This window comes from Pelmatolapia mariae, linkage group LG5, assembly GCF_036321145.2.
Source record: "Pelmatolapia mariae isolate MD_Pm_ZW linkage group LG5, Pm_UMD_F_2, whole genome shotgun sequence".
NCBI lineage: Eukaryota > Metazoa > Chordata > Actinopteri > Cichliformes > Cichlidae > Pelmatolapia > Pelmatolapia mariae.
This window is the reverse complement of record NC_086231.1, coordinates 35,385,510-35,411,731: the sequence shown is the minus strand read 5'-3', so window position 1 is coordinate 35,411,731 and position 26,222 is coordinate 35,385,510. Positions and strand designations below refer to the sequence as shown.

General features: G+C 38.8%; 1 protein-coding gene across 1 annotated transcript in view; it reads left to right on the top strand.

Moving 5' to 3' along the window:
* LOC134628163 (copine-9-like) overlaps positions 1 to 26,222 on the top strand; it is a 197,493-nt gene that overhangs the window by 24,404 nt on the left and 146,867 nt on the right. Inside the window, exon 4 of the mRNA XM_063474871.1 lies at positions 17,066 to 17,169. Within this exon, the coding sequence (XP_063330941.1) occupies positions 17,066 to 17,169 (104 nt within the window). The remainder of the gene's footprint in view (positions 1 to 17,065; positions 17,170 to 26,222) is intronic.

Here is a 26,222-nt window from a genome sequence, read left to right as displayed (position 1 = left end):
GTGCAAACACAGTAGGGAATAGTGGACATTTTTAATCAGGCTGCGTAAAACAAACTTCAAATGAAATGCCTCAAAGTACAACAATAATAATAATTTAATCAAAGGGGTGCTAAACCTTTTAATGCCACATCCTAGCAAACCAGTCAGATTATTATTTAGAATTTGAACATTCTCACAACTGTTTCTGCTGAGACTTTTAAAATACCAGGGTCTCACTGAGCTTTATATTTGAAGTTTATTTAATGCATTATTTCAACTTTGAGGAGCTTAACTTGGCTGGTTTTCCATTTTCAAAACTCAAAAGATGATTTCTAATGAATTACTCCCAAAAAACTCAATAAGGCTCCTTTTGAAGTGGTCAACAAGCTCGAAAGGATTTATAGTGCACTTATTTCGATCTCTTGTGGCATCAAATAATGTGATATATTACCTTAATTACTCCAATACTACATTGCTAGTATGTTAAAAATAAAAACAGCCTCAGCGTGTCAGCTTCCCTGTAGTGTGTCTAAGGATAGAAGGAAATATTTAGTCTTCTCCCACCTGCCATCAGCATTGTGCATAAGGAGTAAACAATACAACTAATCCAGCAGTGCTGGTGGTGCTGAATGTCAAAATTACCACTTATATTGCCAACACTCAACGTCACCTTTTAAGAGTCACAAATATGCTCTGTAGTTGATTTCAGTCAATTCTAAATTCACTCTTTTTGGTGACAGTGTAGAGTGCACTGATGAAGGGTTTAATGCAATTATTCAACACAAAAAGAAGACACAACACGAGACAAAAATAGCAGAAATCATTCGGAAAGTATTTGTCATTCTTGGCACATTTGCAGTAACCCAAATAAACTGACATATTAAAAATGACCTGTGCAGTAAAACGAGTCCGAGACTCTGGAGCAGACGGTCCTAAAAGAGTCTGATCAGAGTGTTTTATGGCAAACAGAACGTAATAAAAAATAAGCCCTAGTGTGAAGCCCGAGCAGCCAAATATAGGAATTCATAAAATCATTTGAGCTGCTTTGGGACGTTTGAGAGGAACACTGGTTGTGTAAACATATAGAAAACCTCATCTCTCATCTGTGTGTGTGTGTCCTGTATTCATCAGTGTCTTTCAGTAATCTGCACTATGTGCTATCAAAGAAAATCAGGCCCACCTCTGTGGGGATCCACACACATACACACAGGTCTCAGTGAGGCTCAATTAGACTTACAGCATGGGGATGCTCTCAGCCGAGTTGTGTACCCTCACACACACAACTGAGGTGAATACAATCTGAAAAGTGCTGCTCATAGTACCGATCAGTCTGAGGGAATGAAAAGATGATAAATAATTTCAGCCAGAGTTTTATTGTTGTTGTTGTCTTTTTTTTTCTTTTATACAAAAAAACCAAAACCAACTACCACAACAACAACAAAGGGAAAAAAACAACAATCCCCCCCCCCCCCCCAAAAAAACAAAAAAACAAAAAACAAAAAGAGTTTTATAGGGAACATCTCCAACAGGAAAGTGATTCAGAGTCACCAAATGCTCTAAATGTGGGTTTGTCTAATCCTGCAAGCAGGTGCTAGCTGAGAGGAAATCCTGTAGCAATCTCCTTCTGCACTACAGAGCAGCTCCATCACTGGAAATGTAGTGGACACAGATGTGACTGTCATCACAGATAGAATGACTGGAAATAATATATGCAGCATAATACTGTTGAAATCCAGTGACCACTAAAGAACATTTCATACAACAAAGCTATTAAAGGCAAAACATATGACACACTCTGCGTCAAAAAGGAGGTTATGGCCCATGATTTATGAGATTGGGGAGGACGGCTTTAATCTGATCCATGTGAAACAGCTGTTCAGGGGGTTATGAACCCTCCTCCTCCTCTTCATCTTCTTCTGAAGTCAGTGATTGGTGAGAGACCGGAAGCTCTCGCCTGCCAATTGGTGAGAGACTGGAAGTTCTCGTCTGCCTGACTTTTAGCTAATGCCCAAGACCATGGCTCACTGTTTGAGCCCCGAGCTGGGGATCCTACCTGAGGCCCTACCACAAACCCTTACCAATCAGATAGCCAGATAGCGGGAGAAAGTTTTGACACAGCCAGTTTTGACACTCTGACACCATTGGACTGTCTTCAGAGAGTTGAACCCACGCAAGGCTGAAACTCTTGGTCAGTGGGCAACTTCATGGGGGATGAATCTTCAGACCGAGGCCATGTGGGTGCCTGAGGACCCCATCTTCAGGCCTACACCGCCAGGAGATCTATGAGGGCTGCGAGGTTTCCCGTCCCTGACAATTGTAGAGAGCATGATTAGTTTTTTGCTTATTTTCTCAAAGTTCTCTAAAGTCCAATAAACTCTAACAATACATTAATGCAAGAAATACATTATTAGAGTATTAATAAAATATTAAATGGATTGTTTTAGGTTTGATAATTAGATTTAGATGTACAGGTTTGTGTACTAATAATTATAACTAATTGTCCTTTTGTTGTTCTTTTTATCAAATATCCAGCTTGACTCACAGCGAGTGCCTAAAACATTTTCTGTCATGCTTGTTGTGGCGATATACCTTCTCAAACTTCACAGTGATATAGCTAAGAAAATGTTAGATTGCTTGGAGTGATGGAGCAATAATCCTAAAACAGATTTAGAAATTGTGTAGGATAAACTTTCAAACTTCCATCAGAGCAAAGACGTCACAGATAGGAAATATCATAAGCTGCTTCTCGCTTCTGTGAGAAGATAAAAATTTATCTGGGAGCATCCTAAACTTTATTTCCCTCCCTGCCTCTCTATTTTAACACTGAGCCAAAGCTTTCACATTCACATGGTTTGAATGCGAATGTATTTTCCGCTTCTCTGAACTGACGGAAGAGGAAAAAAACTGTCTTTGGTTGGATTGCAGCCACCGTTGAATATGCTTCCAGGTCCCACTCTCTTGGCTGCGTCCTCCACTCGCAGCCTTCTTGGTGTCTGTTGGTGTGCAAATGGAAGCAAGCATCCTTCTTGTGACACGTGTATTGTCACCAGCTTGTTGTGTGTGGGCTGTTTGAACACACTGGCAGATTTGGCTTCAGGCAATTCTTGATGCAATTAGCAGAAATCTAATTCTCTCACTAATGAGGAGAAAGAAATAATTACAACTCTGCCAGAAAGAAACTATCAGGTTTGTGGGGGACAGAGAAGAATGGAAAAGTTCCTAAACAAAAAGAGAAGCCAGAGAGAGATAAAGACAAAGAGAGTGCATTATACTGCCACACTGGTCGCATTCTGCGCAAAAAGGTGAAGCCGCTACAGCTCCGTACCATTTACACCAGCACTCAAGGTATGCTGCAGTATTCTCCTGAATTACTGGTGTTGCTGCTCAGACAAAGCCTCCACATCAGTGCTGGTATAGGAGGAGACATAGTCAAAACCAGAAGTTTTAGAAAGCCTCATCTTTTCAAATCACCGCAAAAGTGAATTGTGAGCTTCTGTACTGATATATCACTAAACTGGCAGTACAAACTGACACGAGCATGCACGGCCGCCCAAAACAACACCAAACTGCAGCTTGCACTAACAAAAATAACATCACTGTTATTATATGGCACCATTCACCATGGCCTCATTACTGTTACTTGTCTGCACTGCTTGTCTGTGCCTTGTCAGTGTTGGGCTTGTTACCCCTTAAAAGAGTTGTAAAGAGTTGTCATTTTTGTTTTTTCGTTGCTCATTTAAAAAATAATGTGACTTTGCATTTTCAGGTTTGTTTTAAATACTGTGCCAGTCTCCTGTGCTTCTGTTTTTGTGAAAAACACAGAATTGGCCTGAGGCATAAGCAATCTCAACAGATGCTTAGAGACTTGTAAGTCCCCCCCCCCCACAAATTAATTATTGAAATTCATTTATTATTCATTTCAATAATCAAGGTCTTTGTATTCAGAACAAAGACAAATACCTAAAGCTGACATATTTTAATGAATTACAGGAAAGACAAGAATCTCAGTACAAGAGGCAACATTTTAAGTTAAGAATATTGACATAGCTAGAATTGTTTAAGTTATGTTATGGTATTCACCTTCAGTATGATCCTGGTGGCTCATGCTGACTTTGCTCTTTTCGCCTTGCTCTGTGTGAAAATTTGCCCTCGTGTTGCAAGTCATTTCTTACTTTCATACCAAAACCCCTTTTCAGTCTAGCCTCCATCTTTTTTCATGCATTTCTCATGCATTTATGCATTTCTCTGGTGAAATGCATAAATGCAGATAAAGTAGTGATGGCTCTCATTCTAGAAAAGGCTCTGGATGTTTTGTAGCATGATGCAATAGCTCTGTTTCTCTTACTTTTCTCTTGCAGTCTGACTTTCTTCTCTGTAACTAGCATCACTGTGGGTTTTCTGGCCTTTTTGGAACATTGGATCACCTGTACTGATTTGTACTGATTTACAGGCACCCTTTCTTCATAACAGAGCTGCTAGGTCCTCCTATTGTAGGGGCAAATTTCACACTCTCTTTGTCATCTGTCAGTATCTATTCCTTAAAAGTTGCTAATAGTTTTGAGCTCTATTGAGCAGCACAGTGTTGCACTGTTGAAACACACATTTCCTGGTTTGAACCCCTTTCTTTGCGGTGTTTGCATGTTCTCCTGTTTGTGTTTCTTCTATGTACTCTGGCTTCACAGACATCCATGCTAGGTTAATTGGTTATTTCAAATGGGTCATTCTGTGACTTAAATATATGAAATAATGCACTATATAAATGTATGTTTGGAAATGTGACTTGTAGTCTAAAGTGCTTTGAGTGGTCAGCAAAGAGTGTCACATAAATACAAACTGTTAAATGGTTTTACAATATTGTGAGATTGGGCAACAAGTTTTACACAAGACTAAGTTGTAGACGTCAACATCTCCACACAGGGAGGAGCTCGTTCTTACAGAACCAGCATCAGAATACTTTATTAATTCAAAGGGGGGATTTGCTTTGCTACAGATGGTCAATTAAAATATAAATACAAAAGTAGTGTCCTCAGAAGGGACACAAGTGGTAATGATTTCCTGTGGTATTATGTGGTGCATTGTGGGGGAATGAGTCTTTTGCTGAGACTCTTTTCAACGTGACTGTTTAATACTGACTATAACTTGGACACCATCCTCCTTTCTGAAACCTGTCAGAGACTCAAACTCCTGTTCTTAGTCTTCTTGATTTATTATTTTTTTAAATTAAGTTTTCATCGAAGTTTAAATGTCAGACAGTATTTAATTGATAATTTTGCATATTTGGAGTGGGAAGTGTTTCCAGATCCTGTTCTCCCTAGCAGCTTGATGAAGTAGTGTTGCTTTACTGTAATATGTTATTGAACTGGACACTTCTGTCTTTCCTCTTTTCCTTAGCCTGACTGTAAGCCCAAGCTATTCCCCGTGGAGTCACACAGCCTTAACATTCATTAAAAGAAAAAGAAAAAAATCCCATCTCAATTTATACTGACATTTTGTGTCCACATTGTGACTGTTTCATGCATTACTGGATCCCTGATCTGTTGGGAAAAGCTCACTTTTTCTTATTGAGACTGTCTCTGTGTCCTGCTTTCTCTCTGTCTACCACTGCTTCCTCTTTTAGATGGTTCATTACTGATGCAGCTCACTGAAATAGACAGAAAATCTGCCCTGATTGCCTCCATGCTGCTGTTTTCCTGTTCGCACTATTTCTGTTAGGAGGGGTATAGAGACACACACTGACAAAAATGCAATGTAACAGACTGCCTTGTGCTCAGAAACCACCAAGCCACACTGTTCAATAGCATTGAAAAGAAGGGGCCCTCTGAGATTACTAGATGCTTCTCGACTCCAGTGTTGCGTTGTGTTTGACTGAACATGATGCAACCCTTTAAGGAACAGAAGGACGTATCCATTTTAATACGGGGTTGACTTGCCAATTACTTTATAGCAGTCTGGTGTTGGTTGCTCACAGACTCATACCTTACTTACTTAATAAGTTAAAAATGTCAGTTTACCTTACGTGATCCCCACTGATGGTGAAATAGAAGTAAAATAAGATACCTCAAAATTAACAAAGCAAAACAGAATTTTAATAAAATTTTAAAATGAAAAAGAAAGTGACTCTTTGCCAGACTGATACATTGCATTATAAAGAGGAACTGAATGTGGCATGAAAGATTTCCTGCATCTGTCCTTGTGACAGCAGAGCTGAATCAGTCCATTAAGTTCTGTGACCTTCCTCTCCATTACCTCAAGTGTTCAATTTGAAGCCAGTCACAAAACCAGCCTTTTTGATTAGTCCTTTCAGTCTTGTTGGTGTCATTAGCTCTCATGCTGTTTCCCCAGCAGACCATAGCAAGGTGCGCTGTTCTTGCCACAGACAGAAAATGTCCAACACTGTGCTGCACACATCAGTGGATTTCAGCTTCCTCTGGACCTAGAGCCCATTCATCCACTTTTTGTATACGACTTCTCTGTTGGTCAATCGATTTAATTCAACATCCTTTGTCCAGTATATACACTATCCCTCCTCTGCACGTGTCCAAACCATATCAGCCTTGCCTCTCTAACTTTGTCTCCAACCAAACCGCTCAACCCGAGCCGTCCCTCTGATATACACATTTCTAGTCTTGTCCATTCTCCCAATGAGGATCTTAGCATGTTCAGCTCTGCCACCTCCAGTGTAGCCTCCTGCCACTTGTCCCACTCATTCCTCCCTGCGCTCTCTTCACCTCTGTCCGTTGCTTTGGATAGTTGAACCAAAGTATTTAAATGTAATCTTATTTCATCAAACAGCATGTATAGAATCACTGCTAAAAAGCATAAAACTGCTTCCATAGTTTGCTGTTCAAAGAGTAAGGTCGTACCTCTACTTTGACTACATTTCATAGTTTTACAACATTACACGTCTATTAATGTCTAAATTCATAGTCTGGGTCCTTCAGCAGAGCAGTGAAAATGCTCAATCATTTTTTGAATACAATAAGCTTAGACAAACCTACCTGCTACAATATTATATTATACAGTTTCAGTATAGAAAACAGTTTTGGTCATCACAGTGGATGGTTTTATGCCATGAATTGCATTCTGGAAAACACCAGGGACATTTTAAGACAGATATGTCTGCAACCACACAGCTACATTGTTGCGATCACCCACTGTGTGCATGCTTTAGTCCAAGTGTGATTGGCACATATGACCCTCGATTGACTCTCTGGTAGTGAGGTAGAGGTAACTGACCAATTTGCTTTTTTGGAATTCTTTTATAGTTTTCTATATAGTTCTAGTTCTATATAGTTTTCTTTTCTGTGGGTGCCATTTCTCTGTCTTATAATGTCCCTGGTGTTTTCCAGAATGCAATTCATGGCGTAAAACCATCCACTGTGATGACCAAAACTTCTTTTCTTTGTTTTCTATACTGAAACTGTATAATCTGAACCTGATACTATGATGTCATAAACAAGACTTAAGACAGAGAGAACTATACATTGTCAATATTTCAGTATTAGCTTCTGACTATGAAAATCACTTTGAAGAGCAGTAGCACAGAATACTGCGGAAAATGTGTGTCAAGTGCAGCTCACAGGAGCTCTCCCTCCAAGTCACAGGGACAATATATTAACAAAGTATATTTTATTTTTATGACCACACACCTGCCTTTAAGTGTGTTCTTTCTGGAGAGTAAAGGCTGTTTTACTTTATGTTAAATCCAAGCTTAAGAAGAAGGCAGGTGTATGTTTTGTGTTCTGTGGTTATTCATAGAAGATCGATAGATACTTAAGTTATCGAGAACACAGATATCTAATTTACTCTTTCCTTTGCAGCAGTGATTGTGGAGGACCAGATGAGTCAAACACATAAAGCATTTTGTGATTAAATAACTATTGAATTGTGCAATAACATTAATAAATTAGTATATTTACTTTAAAAATCCTTTTACATTGATTTTTTAAACATCAATAAAATAAGTCATAATATCTTTTGATTCATGCTCAATCATCCAGGGAAGGAAATCCCAAAAACTTGAGTCTGTTAATCTGGACGTAGTGTTTTCAGTGGGAGAAACATTTCGTCACTCATCGCGACTGATGTGACTGAAAACACTACGTCCAGATGGACAGTATCAACTTTTTGGGAAGTCATAATATTGTAAAGAGAAGTTATAAATAAATATTTTTAAAACAACTATTAATCTGTTGATAAATATTTTAAATTGAGTTATTTAATTATTTATGAAAAAATAAAATAAAAAATTCAATTCAAAACTTGAATTAGGAATAGAGAATCAATTCCACGCCTCCTTTTCAGGTCCATTTCCTTTTCCTATTAGTTTCTGGATTAGCTTCTTTATTTAGGATTTCACTGGTGCCTGTATTTGGGGTGATGGCATTGTATTGCTAAGACCTGTTAAAGAAGAGTTTGTGTTTGCTTCATATGTACTGTCTATATATGAAGACTGTAAAGAGGCACTGCAGTGACATGGAGCCCTGATCCTCTCAGTGTGCACAGGTGGACTCAACCTGACCACCTGTTGAAAGTAGTGTGCTAACATGGCTAACACTAGTGTCACTTCATGTAGCCCTAATCTTTCAGTCATGTTAGCTTGTGAGCATATTGGTCCCTCTAGTGTTAGCTAGCTGTGATTAAGCTAATGTATTTTTCACATATAAAGGTTGGAGGATCCAGTACTATTGGAACTACCAGCAAGCCCTGTTACATTTATACATAGTGTTAGAACAATGGCAGCAACCTTACCTTTAAAATTGAAACGCTGTCTGTGAACCCAGTATCATCAGTCAAGATGTTGCCACTTAACTTTATGATACTTGAGAGTTAAAAGAATGAAGATAATGACAACTGTCAGTCCCATCAAGACTAGAAAGGACACTATTGATTGAACAGTCAACACGCTGTTGCAGCGCTATTTCAACATAAACAGAAACTTTTATGAAAGAAAAAGAAAAATATTTATCCTAGGGAAATGGAGATTGTGAAGGAAATTTTGAAAATGTAAAGGACATGATTATAATTATATATCATTTTATTATTTTCATAATAACATGCAACATTTGTCTAAATGGATGAAATACTTAGGTTGCACCAGCTTCTACAGTTTATTCCTCTTTATTATTGGACACCTCAGGGGTGCAGCTGTTGAATATGTTGAATAGTCTCTCATACACGAAGTCAGCAGCCTTGGTGCTACCCTTAAGCATTTCTGCTCTACTCAACATATCTCTACTAACTAGTTATCTCTCCAGTACTTCAAAGGACTCCACTTGCTTTGACAGTAAATGTAACTGCTACTGACTGTTCACTTGTATAAGGTCTCAAAGGAGGACTCTATCTTCATTTATAGCACATATTACTGCTAGGAATTTAAGCCTACCTACTTACAGTTCAGGGCTCACAGAGCAATGGTGGTTTGCAAAGGTAGGTAGGTTGGTGCAAAGGGAGAAGCTGTCTGTCATACCCACCTAAATTTAATTTAGATGTTCCAGTTTCATCCCAGGGTCCACACATGATGTGCCCATCGTGGGAGGTGGAAACTGGCGGGTTTCTCTCCAGTCACCCATGACCATGTGTAGAACTACTGTAGGTGGGTGTGACGAACAGATGGTCCCCGTACTATGTGGAACTGTAGTTTTTCATATTTAAATTAAACAATAAGCTACAGAAATTCTGCAAATTCTGAAAACACTGTAAGCATTGGTGAGTGAGAGTAGATCAAATGCAGATGTTTATTCCTTTAAAAAGGAAAAAAAGAATATTTTTAACTTTTGCAATAATGTCTGCCAAGAAGTGCAAGGAGGAAGACAATCAAAAATAATGAATAATAATTCATTTACATTTTTCCATAGTTTTTGAAGGTTTCAGGCAGTAAACGTGTCTGAATTAATATTTCTAATAAATGTTCATCTATCTATTTATCTTGGCTTTCCAATATTAAGTGCCTTGAGGCAAGTGTTGTGGTGATCTGATGCTATTTAAATAAAATTGAATTGAATTGAATTGAATTGAATTCAATTCAATTTTATTTATATAGCACCAAATCACAACAAAAGTCGCCTCAAGGCGCTTTATATTGTACAGTAGATAGCACAATATTAAATACAGAGAAAAACCCAACAATCATATCATATGACCCCCTATGAGCAAGCACTTTGGCGACAGTGGGAAGGAAAAACTCCCTTTTAACAGGAAGAAACCTCCGGCAGAACCAGGCTCAGGGAGGGGCGGGGCCATCTGCTGCGACCATTTGGGGTGAAAGAAGGAAAACAGGATAAAGACATGCTGTGGAAGAGAGACAGAGATTAATAACAGATATGATTCGATGCAGAGAGGTCTATTAACACAGAGTGAGTGAGAAGGTGACTGGAAAGGAAAAACTCGATGCATCATGGGAATCCCCGGCAGCCTACGTCTATTGCAGCATAACTAAGGGAGGATTCAGGGTCACCTGGTCCAGCCCTAACTATATGCTTTAGCAAAAAGGAAAGTTTTAAGCCTAATCTGGAAAGTATAGATAGTGTCTGTCTCCCGAATCCAAACTGGAAGCTGGTTCCACAGAAGAGGGGCCTGAAAACTGAAGGCTCTCCCTCCCATTCTACTTTTAAATACCCTAGGGACAACAAGTAAGCCTGCAGAGCGAGAGCGAAGTGCTCTAATAGGGTGATATGGTACTACAAGGTCATTAAGATAAGATGGGGCCTGATTATTTAAGACCTTGTAAGTGAGGAGCAGGATTTTGAATTCAATTCTGGATTTAACATGACAACATTTAATGACGGGCAGCACGGTGGCACGGTGGTTAGCACTGTTGCCGCACAGCAAGAAGGTCCTGAGTTCAATTCCACCATCAGGCCGGGGTCTTTCTGTGTGGAGTTTGCATGTTCTCCCTGTGTTTGTGTGGGTTCCCTCCGGGTACTGGGTACGCATGGTTGTCTGTCCCTGTGTGTGAGCCCTGCGACAGACTGGCGATCTGTCCAGGGTGGACCCCGCCTCTCGCCCTATGACAGCTGGGATAGGCTCCAACGCCCCCCGCGACCCTGAAAAGGATAAGCGAATGGATGAATTGAATGATCTTTTTCATTACGAAGGGCAAACTGTCATATTATACGAAGCATCTGTGAAGGTTTATTGCTTTGTGTTTGCACATAATTAACAAACCTGATAAATTCAACATGTTAATTTTTTTTTAAAACCTGGTGTCACATGACTGTACAAGTTCTGCAAGACCAGTGGACTGATTCTGCTGCTTAAAAAATACTCCCACTGGGTTATAAAAAAAGGTCCATGACTCCAGACATAAAAAGGAAATAGCTAGGCCGATTTAATTTTGGCCTGGACCGAACACACCCAGTGCATTAAGATTGCTTCCCTCAAAGTCTGGCATTTGTTCTCAAAGTTAACTGTATCAAACTAACCCAGCTTTTACGCTGAGGTTTAACGTTTATGTTTACAGGTGAAGGGGCCACAGCGTTCAGTGTTAAAGGTGTGCATCAGGACACAACCATGGCCTGAGGGACTTGTCCACTCAAAATTTATCATATTTTCAATGTCCAAACCAACCAGAATTGCTTACAGAGGTGCTGCACTGCACATGGAAATAACCTTAAAATGGAAAGCAGCTGAATTTTAATTACATTTTTTTATTCGTGGAACTCTTGAATCATGGTTTGTGTATTTATAAAAAGTGGATGCTGTGACGTCTCATCTAGAAACCAAAAATAGTTTGAACATAGCGTGGCAAAGAGCCTCCAAACTACAAAAAGTAAAACACACCTAAAAATGGCTTCTCTTGTATATGTGCCCACAAACATTTGTTTAAAGAATTGCTAATCATATAACCTCAAAATGGATTGTTCTGTAATAAACTGTACTTATTCTGTACTTTTACTAAGTGCATTAATGTTATCATGCATGTAATTTTATGGATAACATACTAAGACCACAAACAAATTCATTAGGAAAAAAAATATACAGCTAATAGTTACTAATCACTGATTTCTATAAAGTAATAAATATAAAGTTCACATCTGTCCAAAGCGACAGCGTTCAAACTCATCAATGCAAGATTTCAATGCCAAAGACTCACCAGAAGCTTTGCTTACAGTACACTTAACAGTACACACTTTCTGCCTTTAAGAGGGTGTAGATGGCTTTTTTCACTTCAGCCTTTAAGTATAGGTAAGTGGACTCAAAAGTAAATGACAAACTGTACAAATATCTAGGTTAAATTGCATCGTGTATATTCAGAAATTTCTTAAGCGAGTCGTCTTGTTTTTTAACTGTTCTATGAAAACACAGGTCATGGCAAATGTCTGGCTGTATGGATTCTGCTGGTCTACACCAACAGAAGTTGTGTTGCAATTTGGCAGCACTTTAGTGACAGCTCACAGACAACCACGTCCATTTCCACACTATTTTCTTTCACGGTAATAAAACCATTGCAAGTGGCAGATATTTTGACTTCTCACAGCAGGAAAAGGACTAGTGCTAAGACATCTAAGTGGAGTCCAGCTGTTACTTCTCTTAATTGTACCTTTTCTCAACATGTCAAAGTGTCTTCTGTGAGAGAGGAAAATTGGCTTTCTCTTTTTGTTGCAGCTGTCCATCCTCTAATGCTAAGAATTTTAATTTAGAAAATCTAAGAAATAAAATGCAACATAAAGTTATATATATATATATATATATATATATATATATATATATATATATATATATATATATATATATATATATATATATATAACTTTATGTTGCACCCCTACATACCCAATACACAAAATTCACGGTTCGGTTCGGTGACATGCCTACTGCACTCTAGCTGACTGCACTCCACGAGCGTCCTGATCCTCAAGGACCCCCAGAAGTGACCGGTCCCATCCAACTACCGACTACTTGCCTCAGCACCACGTGGAAGCTCCTGTCAGGCATCATAGCGGCTAAGCTGAACAGGCAGACCGCCCGCAGGGGTGTGAAGGGAATTAAAAGATATCAAAAGATATATATATATATATATAGTATGAAACATGAATATACATAGAATGAAATTTGAATATATAGAATGAATGAACCTCATGTTTAGAGTTGAGGTTTTTCTGAATTCTTTGCCTTTAAAAAATGGCATCACCTTGAAGATCATATTTTCATTTAGCAACATTTCTAATGCTTTTGAATAATGTTCAACAAAATGTTTCTGGGAGAAGATTATGCACAATTTTTGAGGGAATTTATCAATCACTGATGGAGATGTCAACTGAGATAACACTTCAAGTGGTAGCTGAGCACATGATATGGGGTCAAGATTCAAGATTCTTTATTTATCACAGGCATAGTTATACGAGTACAACACCCAGTGAAATGTGTCCTGAAACGCTCCTCGACTGTGCAAAAAGAGAACATTATATACAGTAAGTGAATATGTACAAGGAGGACATTATGTGCAGTAAGTGAGTGAATTATATACGTTAAGCAAATTTAAATAAAATAAAATAAAATAAAATAAAATAAAACAATCTGGAAATTTAAGTTGAAAAACTGAGAATACCATTTTACATCTCAAAGAAGAAGGCCAAGATAAGTGATAAAAATGGAAACAAATTTGACATCACTTTATATAAAATATATTCACAAGATCATTCGATATATATATGCAAGTTTCATTCTTTATATATATATATCTGGAAAAGTAGACGCTTTTGTAACCATTTGTAAAATATGGAGGCACTTGTGTTGTTTTATAATTTTTCTGGCCAGTGAGCTGTATGGTCTTCCAGCATGCTGCATGTCACTGCTGGATCAAAAACTTGTGATGCAAGAGTTAGATAAGAGATCTACCCAGACACCCACACTCTCCTCACTCTGTCCCCATTTGAATCCACTCTGTCCCCATTTGAATCCAATGGGAATGTGATGAAATATGTCCTATCCCGCCTTTTGATGCATGTCGAGCCTCTTCCACTGAAGTTTGAGAGAATAGTTGGGACTATGCTTTATGGAGCAGTGGAACTGCAGCTTCCACTGCTGGGCGTTTTGGCAGCTGTCTGCAGTGTAGTAAAAGGGAGGTGGTAGGAAGTTTTTTTGCTATCCATGACAGGAACCCACTCCTTCAGGTTCACCCCACCTCTACACTGCAGGGAGGAGGAGGTTGTCTCTCTGTCTCTAAAGTTGATGTGTAGACTTCACAGCATGTCAGTGCATTAACACACTCATTTATTTCACATGTGCATGAATGACCTGGATAACAAGTACAGGTGGCAATGCTTCTCTAGTATACATAAATAAGACAAATAAGGTGTATTCACCTAGCCTAAGTGCATTTCTTAGAAGCGACATATAAATTCTTTAACTCCATTCATCCTACAAACATAATGGATGTGACAAAAGCTCGTAGTAAGGGAGGCCTACTCGACAGCTGTGATTTCCTCTCCATGTCCCCTGTGGCATTTTGCATGTTTAGAAGAAACAAATCTATGAGAGGAAAATATCTTTCAACCAGTAAGCTGACCATTTTCATAAAGCCTTCTAACATATGCAATACGGCTGTGTTGTTAATCTCAGCCTGTCTTTGTGAGTTTGATGGAAATGCAGATTTACTGTACGGGCTCACTTTTATGGTCATCAGCGTTAAGCCGAATGATTTACATTAGCAACCACTGCATGTTTTTCTTGGCCTTCATGCATTAATTAGAGTGCAATTTGTGGTGTGTTTTCACGTGGTTGAATAAGTTAGTTGTGCTGCTTTGCAGTGCAGACACAACTCTGCAGCACATTTTGCACATGATTTCATCTTAGTTAACGTCACTTTTGCTAAATCTGAAGTGTTTCTAAAAACATGATGATTTCCTTTCAGGGGAAAGCTCTTTTATCTACAGCTGTGCCAGATATTTAAATGTTGTTGTATATTTGTCTTTGACATATTTTACTTCTTCAGACTGATCTAGTAATAGGCTAGGTTTCTAGCTTCAGTAACTAGTAACCTAACTAATTACTATTTCTATCGTTACAACGTTGTTATCGTTACTAACAAGAAAATGCGGTGCGGACGCGTTACTATTTTTTAACACACATACGGTTGAACCTGTCTTCAGCTTACCGGGAAGGCAAAGCAGGAGAAACAGTTACACAAGTGCTGCTGATTGGCTGAGGAAGAATAAAGTACTTGTGGTAAACCAATCTCATGACCAATTTAAGATGACATAGCAACAACATGCTATGTCAGCGCAAGACAAACCTGATTCTCAAATTTTGTGTTTAAAGTGTGGACTTAAACTATATACCACTTTTTAAATTGTAGCGAGAGCCCACGTCAAACCAGAGTTAAGATAAAAACTATACATGATGTTTTTTACTGAATGCATCGTTATGTTTACTGCAGGAAGAAACGGTAAAAACGGCATCTTCTAAGGCAGAGGATCCCAAAGTGTGGGGTTCGCCCCCTAGGGGGGGCGCAGAGCCATTGCAGAGGGGCGCGGTATGAAAAAAAGAAAAGAAAAAAAGAATGCTTGGACACTGCTAGCATAATGGACAGGTTTTTGACGGGGCTCCCACACAAACGCAAAGCATGAGATGAAGCATTGCTGAATATGTTTCCAAACCAACTTCATTCTAAGCCAAAGACTAGAAAATATGGTGAAGCATATCTTCCCTTTGGCTTCACCTGCACAAGTGCCAAGGTAGGTCTCCCCTGCAGAATTGGTTTTCCCTGCATCGGGAACACGCGCTGGGCTCTGAAAATCACGGACAAACAGTATCCCACATTCTTGATTTTTAGTTCACAAACACTTCTTGTAATGACTAACTACTCCTGACATTTTGGAGATGTTAACTCTTTATACAGTAAAGTTACAGTGGGATACAAATAATATCAGGCCGTTCCTGACACAATTTGTTCCCCGGTCCAAATCACGTACAAACAGTATCCCACAGCTGTTTATGTTTTTGAACCCATTTTGCACAGAGAAGCACTTTTTGAAAAATGTATTGATAGCAATGTTGAATATTATTACACAGGAAAAAAACAACTACACGCAAAATAACTACACCATGACGCCTCTGCCTTTCTAAATGGAGGGACAGTAACTGCGTGTGTATATGTAAGCGTGTAAAACCTGAAGATAGTCAGAATAACAGTAACAGTATTTTGTCTCTATCTGCCATTCTGCAATTCATCTCATGTAAACAATAACGTGGCGCACAGCGTGACGTGAAAAAAGGCACACACCTTTGACGTTGCGTGACGAACTCTGTATTCCTCGTCCACACCTAAAAAGGAGTTTTAAAAAATCTCAATTTTCGGTGATTCGAAACGCCGTTTACGTGTGGACGAAAGGCCCAAATGCATAGAAACAGCTGCGTTTTCAAAAATACCCGTGTAGGTGCGGACGTAGCGTAAAAGAGTTAGTAGTTTATTTTATTACTACCTGTAATTTATTGCAGTTTACTTTTATGTGTTTAATTGTTTAATAAATGTTTGAGGTGTGAAATAAACCGCAATGGAGTTCTGCACTTCTGCATAGGTTTTTTATTTATATTTGCATTTCAAGTTATGAAATATGATTCGTTAAACATGTTTGTGGTTGTTACAGTAAAAATATAACTTTTTTTTACTCGAATTTTATGTTTTTTGTCTGATTTTAGATCAATATGTCAAAATGACAAAATAACAGTAAATTCAGACGTGAGGTTGTGCTGAAAAGAATGATATGAGCCCCTCTGGACCCCAGAGGGTTAAGCATTTTTTTTAAAGTAATGCAATAGTTACTTTTCCTAGTAATTAGTTACTTATATAATATTGTAACTCAGTTGCTAACTCAGTTACTTTTTTGAAGAAGTAACTATAACTAATTACTTTTTCAAAGTAACTTGCCCAACACTGCTTGTGAGTTGATGTTCAAGTACAGTTTTCTCTTATAGGAAAAAGCTAGCAAAACAGGCACTGCAGCAGAAGCAACAGTGTTTTTCACTCTCTTTTTTTCACTTTGTTTACTGAAAGTGCTTTCCCTCTCACTAAACAAACAGACTGACTTGTCAGCTGTTGACTTTGTTGTCCTCTATGTCTCTCTTGTCTGTGTCTTTCCTCTAGTTTGGCCGGACAGAAGTGATCGATAACACACTGAACCCTGACTTTGTTAGGAAGTTTGTCCTTGATTTCTTCTTTGAGGAAAAGCAGAACCTTCGCTTTGATGTGTAAGTAGAAATGTCTCTGTCTTTTCCTTCTACAATGCCACTGTCTGTTTTCCTTTGTTATCACAGGGACTGAATCAACCCTACTATTAGTTTGGCCTTCTGACTCATACCCACTAGATTTAGAAGCTTGCAGTCATTTAATGACTCATCAAATTGTTAAGCGGTAGATCAGTGATTTGGCAGGGTAAAAAGTTTTACATGCCTTTGGGTGACAGCCTTCTTCACACTTTTGACAATTATTATTAAAAGTTTTATTATCACTGTCTGAGTATTAACAAACAGTTAATAAAATAAATAAAAAAAATACATACAACATATAATTGCACGCTTTACCTATACATATACACATATAGTGTCTCTGAGAAGTTTTATGTTAGTGGATAATTATGTCCCTGATGTGTGATGTCTATGTTTACCATCTCAATTTATTATAACAGGAAGTTTTGGTATTGTATTTTGAGATTTTGGTTCATTTTAGAAATCACTTTTATAGCGACATATACAAAAATGAAAATATTCAAAAACTTTGTAGTGGTGTACAGCTGCTACAAATTTTGTTTTTACATTTACATGCTGTTCTGGGTAAAATCGGATCTCTATCTGGTGTATCAAGTGCATTTTGGATCTATCAGTGTGGGTCAAATAGAGAATGGAATTGTTAAACTGTGAATCTGTACATGACATGTCTGTATGCATTTCTTCCACTGAGGCAGGGTATAGGGTACTCTCAGTACTGTCACGACAACTGTCTGTGTTCCCCTCACTTTTGCCTAGGTTCTCTTGGGGGAATCTTAAACAGTATAATAGTAACATAGCTGGTACTAATCCCAAAGTCAGGAAGAGAAGAGCTGCAGCCTAAGTTGATGATCTCAACCTTACATAGCTATGAGATGTAAACATTGTTCAATGTAAACATTGGATACTATTACATAATATCCTGTTTTTCTCAAGTATAATTAAGTCATTATGAAAGTCAAGTCATAATGTTTAAAAAGGACAACCAGTCTCTCGGGGCATCGAGCTTAGGTCCTCCGATCTCCATGACAAAATAACCTTGGGCAAGATACTGACTGTCCCCAATGCATCCACTGGAGTGCGAATGTGTGCATAATAATTAGAAAGTGCTTAAGGACACAGAATAAAATTCTGTATGATTGCAAATAAAACTAAGATTAAGATTAATTTCATTTCATTTACTCAAATTGGACCTGCTACTCTTCTTTCTCTCTCTCTCTCTCTGCGTGTGACTAGTCGGCTAGCTGACTAATTGTCACTGTTATCAGTAGTCTGTACCAGACTTACTAGTCGTTTAGTCTACTAAAATTTTAATTGATGCGTAATGCTGGTAACTTGAGTTCAAAATGTCTCAATGCCACCAGATGGTGCATAGTTGTTAAGAAATGCCATAAATACATTAATCATGGTTTCATCTGTTTGCTAAAACTATTGGACTGAGGTCACGGATACAAATGGCGGAAATTAGTTTTCTCTGAAAGGTGGAAGGGATACAGTTCAGTCATTATCGACAGGCACAGAGTACAGGCATTTCAAGATCCATGTGTGCCTCACATGGATCCTCACTGGTGCTATCAAACTCTTCATGCTTGAAACTTTCTTGGATGTCTGCTACTGTAAAGGTTACCAGAGCTTGTTCAGGGAGGTTGCTGTGGTCTGCACTTGGATCCGCTAGCCACTGAGCATTGTTGTTATGGGCTGCATCCTTCTCCCATATGCTCTTTCGATATTGCTCTCTCCCCAGGCTGGACAGAGCAATATCGAAAGAGTATCGGTCGGAACACAGCGAAAACCTTTTCAGGTGGCTAGCTAAGGCTGTGAGTCTTTGCTTGGCAGTTTTCACGGCCTCAGGTATGGCAGCTTGCTGTACCTCTTAGGGATCCCTTTCTTCATCACACCTTTCTGCAGCTACAATAGTTGGCTACCTTCCCTTCCTGTTGCGTTAATCTTGGCCTCTAGCCTCTTTCTCCATTTTCTCCATGGCGGGTGCTCTTTGTGGCTGAAGTATCAATTCTTTTTCCATGTGGGCACATTCACGCTTTGGATATTCATTTGAACAAGTCCAGAAGTGTTTGGATAACGGCCTCTGGTGGTGGCTGTCGTGAATCCTTGGTCTCTGGACAACACATTTATCCAGCTTCTATCCACTCCACTGCCCAGTGCTATACTCCTTACAGTGCATGCTGTAAATCACTCTTTAGCCTGAACAGCAACAGAACATGAGGCCCTTCCATGTTCCACCCCACTGTCTTGTAACTGCTAGACTGATTCAGTCCCCTTGTCATCAAACTGCAAAGCTGCAACTGAGAGGCAGGTTTGCCTCCATGTTCCATTATTGTGAGTTTTGCTGAGTATGTTGCGACACATTTTGTCACCAGGGCAGAACGATAATACAGCAGTGTATCCATCTGCTGGTTCTGATTAATTTTCTGTTTCAAGGAGGCTGTCACCTTCTGTTTGACTGCATTCTGTTTTCAATGGAAGCTTTTCTGAAGATGCTGAGTAGAGGCCACCTTTCACACCATACCTCATCGTTTCACCTGGCATTTTTCTTTGATTTACTCTGATAAGAGGCATACACTTCTGTAACTGACTAGCTGCTCACAGCCAATCCAAATTAAGTAGTGCAGAGCCGAACCAATCACAGCCGCAGCGTCACGTCACGCGACTTGTTACTTACAGCACAAGTGCCAAGCCGCACATGTGTTTTTGTTTGGGAAGCAGCCAGCTGCCGTGCCGCCCGGGTAATGAAGGAGATGAGTGTGCCGACTAGAGAAAAATCAACCGAGAGCGTGAGCGAAGGTTACCGAAGAGAAAACAGATGATGGTTCCAATGCCGGAGAGATTGTCGAACGGAAGGGCCATAGAAGTTCCGTAGTGTGAAGGTATTTCGGCTATTTCAAGTCTGACAAAACACAGAGTAGCGCGCACTGTAAATTGTGCCGAAAGCAAGTCTGGAAATACAATAAACCGGTGCATGCTCAATCTCTGACTGAAAGCGCTAATTCGTCATTCGGCTTTTGTCAGACTAAAGTTTATTTATTTTTATATTTATTTTATATATATATATGTATGTATATATATATATATATATATATATATATATATATATATATATATATATATATATGAAGAATGTTCAGTTAGCATCTTTATTTTAAAACTGTTTGAAAAGCTAAGCTATACAACAAGGAGAGATTGAGAATTTCCTTTTAGTTCTCAGTTTATTTGATATTGACAAAAGTTTGTCTGTTCTTCTGTAAACAAACTAAGATTTATTTTTAGAATTAAAATTTTGTTTCTAAGTGGAATTGACAATTTAGTAGTCTGTTTTGTTTGTTCTATTTTGAAACTTAAACGCTTTAGCGGCTGCCTTTTGTGTAGTCTGCAATATTTGCCTATTTATCTGAAAAAGTCTCATGTTCCTTAAGTACATCTACCCTGTTGAACTTATTATGGGAAATAAATATTTAAATCAAAACAAGCTGCTGATTATTTCACATTTTACTTGTGAGCAACGGCACATTTAAATCTTACAAATATAGTTATTTGGCTTATATCGTGATATATATCGTTATCGCCTGAAATGAAAAAAAACATATCGTGATATGAAAAAATCTTATATTGCCCAGCTCTAATTTCTATCTAACACACTATAATTTGTTCATGTAAATGGGGAGTCTTCTTCACACACAGAGATGAATTACGGAGTTCCACAAGGCTCTATGCTAGGACCGATTATGTTCACATTATGCATTAGGGGTGGGTTTTGATTATTTATTTATCGATTAAAATCGATTCTAGCTTGGATAACGTGATATCGATTCATTAAAATCCTGAATCAATTTTTTAATATAAATTTATTTTGCCCGAAACGCCAGAATCTCAGGTTAAACCTCACAAGATTTCAACAACCACCAAACAGCTAAAACAGTAAATGAGAGCAGGTACACAGATTCTGCACAAAGATGTAAACACAAAGCGCAGACCCGCCGACGCATCAGAATCAGTGAGATGTGGCTTTCTCACCCAACGGCACGGACATGGTCGGGGCTGAAAGCCGACAGCTCACTGATTCTGATCCGTCGGTGGGTCCGCGCTTTGTGTTTACGCCCCTTTTGCGCTAGATTCAGAAGCTGCAGGTTTTTATCTCTCTCCAAATATTATTGACTGAACCAGCAGCAAAAGAAGATCCAAACTACGCTTCACATTTCGCATCACATAAACATCATCAGGAATTCCCTCTTAGTTTTGCTGTTTTGCTTCCACCACGATAAAATCACACTTCATGCAGAGCTCGCGGTCTCTCTCTTTCTCTCTCTCTCTGTACTTCAAGAACAGTTTCCCATCTAAAAATCTGTTTTCTGCATTATTCGCTTGCTTGTTACGCACAAGTCTACCGTTGCTTACAGCGCTGTCGGCCGCTGTTTTTTTTTTCCTTTTACTTACTTCCGAAAAGAAAGCCTAATTTCTGCTGTTCAATAGGCTACTGAACAAATTTAAACTTTTAAAAATTATGCAAAATTGCAAAACGCTTAGCTGTGTCTCTAATAAAACCTCTGTAACTTTGCTCTGTTTCACTTCAGCAGCATCAGGTAATGTTCATATTCTGATTAATGACTTTCTTTCGTTTTTGATCTACTGCAGAATATTTTTAAGGTTATCTGCTATAAAATCCCAGGCCAGGAAAATCACCTTCATGTTTTTCTGTGTTTTATCCTCAGTTACTTTGATACAAAGGCATCTGCTGTGATGCTTACACTTTTGATAAAGTCTTGCAAGTGTCAGCTTTCTTTTTATAGATATAAAAATATGGAAATGTACTGATATGTGATCAGAATTATAATATTTCTGACTGAGGCAAAATTTCCCCGATTAAAATCGAATCAAATCGAATCGTGGATCAAATCGATTCTAGAAATCAGTGACGATACCCAGCCCTATTATACATCCTTTCCCTAGGCTAGAGGTCAGCAACCCGTGGCTCACGAGCCACAGAGTAGGGTTAACCATGACTATTAATACATATACTATATATATTGATTTATCATCTCCCAATTACACCTGCCACCTGCCCATCTGTCTCCCTTGGCAGGAGGAGCTTCAACAACTTTTGATGTTAAAGGTTGACGATCCCTGCCCGAAGGAGTACCATTAGAAGGAATATCATATATTTTCACGGCTTTGCAGATGATACCCAGCTTTATATATCCATAAAACCAAACAACACAAACCAATTAGTTAAACAGCAGTAATGTCTCAAATGTCTCAAAGACATAAAGTGTAGTTGGTCTGGATCGTCTAATTTTCTGCTTCTAAATTCAGATAAGCTGAGGTTAGCATCTAATTACAACAAATTTCTAAAGATCTTGTGTCTAACCAGATGGATTGCATTTTCTTGACCTCCAGTAACAATATAAGTCATTTTTGACCATTTTTGAAATGTCCTTCAATGCAAATATTAAACAAATAGGTAGGATTGCTTTCCTTCATTGGCACAGCATCTCTAAAATTAGAACCATCCTGTCTCAGAGTGATACTGAAAAATAAGTTCACGTATTTATTACTTCTAGGCTGAGCTACAATAATTCATTATTATCAGGATGTCCTAAAAAAATCCCTGAAAAGCCGTGAGTTGATCCAAAATGCTGCAGCAAGAGTCATGACAGACACATGGCCTAGACAGAGAGAGCATATTTCCCCCTTCATGCCACTTCATTCTCAGACTGCTGGTTTATTTGGGTATTTAAAAGTAGAATGAGGGGCAGAGCCTTCAGCTTCCAGTCCCCTCTCCTGTGAAAACAGCTCCTAATTTGGATTCGGGAGCCAGACACTATCTCTACTTTTAAGATTAGGTTAAATATGTCCTTTTTTTTGCTTAAACATATAGTTAGGGCTGGATAAGGTGACCCTAAATCCTCCCTTAGTGATGCTGCATTAGACCTTTGCTGCTGGGTGCTTCCTATGATACACTAAGTGTTTCTTCTTCACTGACCTTTTGTCACTCACTATGTGTTTATACACCACTTTGCATTTAACCAGTAGTTGTTATTAATCTCTGGCTGTCTTCCACATTTTATCTTGGCCCTGTCTTCCTCCCCTCACCCCTGCCTACCCCTGCCTGAGCCTGGTTCTGCTGGAGGTTTCTTCCTGTTTAAAGGGAGTTTTTCTTTCCGACTGTCACCAAAGTGCTTGCTCGTAAGGAGGCCATCTGATTGTTAGGGTTTTCTGTTTTCTCTGTAGTATTGTAATTATTACCTTACAATATAAAACACCTTGAGACAACTGTTGTGATTTCACACTGTATAAAAAAACTGAATTGTACAGAATTGAATTGAATTATTAGAAATCTAAAACAGTGTTGGAAATTTGTTATTCATTGAACAAAAAATAAGCAATAAAGCCTTAGCTTTTTGGGCCATTGGGAGGCTGTGAAAGTAAGCACCTGGCTAGTCTGCTTGTTGGACAGGTTTTCAGTATATGTCTTTGGACTGAGTGCAATCAGTCCATTGACATATAGGTCTACGACATTATTTACATCCATACACCTTCCTTTACACTGCATCTACTTTGTGCTACAGTTCTTTACATTTTCTTTCCAATTCATTACCCAGAAATTATCAGCATGCACTTTATAATCTGGTTTCTTAATCACTACAATCTTCTAGCAACAACAAATTAAAAATTTGAAATGCAAATTTATGCAACACTAAAAATGTGGGAACTATCCACTGGTGTCTGGATCCTGAGATCCCCTCCTGCATGGCTTTAGTCAGGGTTACAGGTGGACATCTTCTGCCCCGAAGATGTCTTTGTACTTTGAAGTAGGTACTTCTGACTTTTGCTGGAAACTCCTGCCAAGTAACTGAATTTGTCCTCTCACAGTGGATCCAGTCAGTTTCTTGTGTCACGCAAGCAGATGCCAGAAGAAAATAAGCAAAACAAATGAAAACAATATGCAAATGTCAGAAAATGACCAATAAACTCATCTACATGTTTTGCAGTGACATTAGGTGGGAAGGGTAGTTGTGCGTGAAAAGGTAATAAATAAGGTAAATTGAAGTTGTGCAGTGTGTTAAGTTAATTCCTTTTCTGTGTTAGAAATAATTCAGAAATGAATTTCAGTGTTATTCTCCCTACATAAACTTTTTCAGTTTAAAGCTTCCTCCTATGGGACTGCAGCCGCCCCGCTTAGTGAGGAGTCTTAATCTCTTCACAAGGTAAACCGTTAATGTTGAAATATTAAGTCATGCAAATTATAACTCATCCACTCTTACTCTGTTTAATGCCTGACTAAGTGTCATGCATCATAAGTTTTAGTGTGCTGTACATAGTTACCATAATCCTCATACTTCAAGGAGGCCAAGAAATTATTTGTAGCTGTACCAAACTCCCACTGAGTGCATGTGGCTTCACTTCAGTAAAGAGGACTCAGCTTTACAAAGAATTTGTTTTCCAAATGTACATTTAAAATTATTTTCATTGTAATGAACATTGTCCCTGACCTGCAGAGCTCTACCAAGTGTTTATAACATATAGAAATAGAAAAAAAATAGAAAAAGATATTTGAATAATAATAAACATGAAAATATTTTTGTCACTTAAAATCACTTAAAAAATTACCAAGCAAACAGACAAAAAGATATGAGGTACAATGTGCAGCGTACTCAAACAGAGCACTAATGAAACAAAAATGTCTGCAATCTAGGAAAAGAATAAAATAAAATGAATGAAGAATAAAATGTAGTAATGTTTCCAACAATACAAGTAGATGCAGAGAATCTCATAAAAACACGTAGCACTGTCGATTACGGTTTTGTTACTGAACCTACGAGTAATAAGTCTCCTACAGTGGTGATGAGTCTATCCAGGGCTCAAAGTGTGATTTTGCATGCGGGGAAACCCTAAATATTGGTGTAGTGGGGGAGGTGGAGGAAATGTGTCATTTAGAAATAAGTCACATAAGAATTTGTATTATGAGTTTATGCTGTTTTCTTTGTGTAATGGGTGTGGTCAGATGTGCTGTAGTTTGAGGTTTACTGCTCTTTGTGGACTTAGTCAACAACAATCAACTCTATATAAGCAGATGTCACATCCTTTCAACCCCTAAACAGAATAAAGCTACTGTAGCATAAAGGTGGAATTGGGGGTGTGTTAATAAAGAACATCAGCTTAATTCAAATTGATTACTTCTACCAAAGTAATTCTAGAAACAAGCCCTCTCACTTAGCAGTCAAATGAACATTGGTACTTTTTTATTTATCATTTCAGTGGTCAGTGGGACATAGAAACTGCATCCAGTCAACTTTGATTTAAAAAAGTTTTTACTTTTATGGGGTTGTGGATGTTATGTAAATGTTTCATAAATTTTAATTCAGAATTCTGAATTGAAATTCAGAAAGACACTGGATTGCCATTCGGATTTGAGAAGTGTAGTCGGATGGTAACGAAAAAGGGGAAGGGAGTCAGAACTGAGGGGATTGAAATACCAGAAGGCAACATTGCAGACATCGAGGACAGCTAAAAGTACCTGGGAATCCCACAGGGAAATAAGAACCACGAAGAGGCTGCAAGGAAAGCTGCAACCACCAGGTACCTGCAGAGGGTCAGGCAAGTCCTTTAGAAGCTGAACGGTAAGAACAAGATCCGGGCCATCAACACCTACGCCCTGCCCATGGTACCCTGCTGGGATAATAGGCTGGCCAAAGGAGGAGATAGAAACCACTGACATCAAGACAAGAAAGCTCCTGACCATGCATGGAGGGTTTCACCCCAAGTCCAGCACCCTGACGCTGTACGCTAGGAGAAGGAAGGAGGCCGGGGACTGGTGAGTGTCAGCACCACAGTTCAGGATGAGGCAGCGAACATCCACGAGTACATCAGCAAGATGGCCCCAACCAACCGCGTGCTCAGTGAATACTTCAGGCAGCAGAAACCCAAGATAGAGGAGGAAGAGGAGGAAGAATCATGGAAGGACAGGCCCCTGCACAATTATGGACCACCGGCAACCAGTGGCTGAAATAATCATAGCATCACAG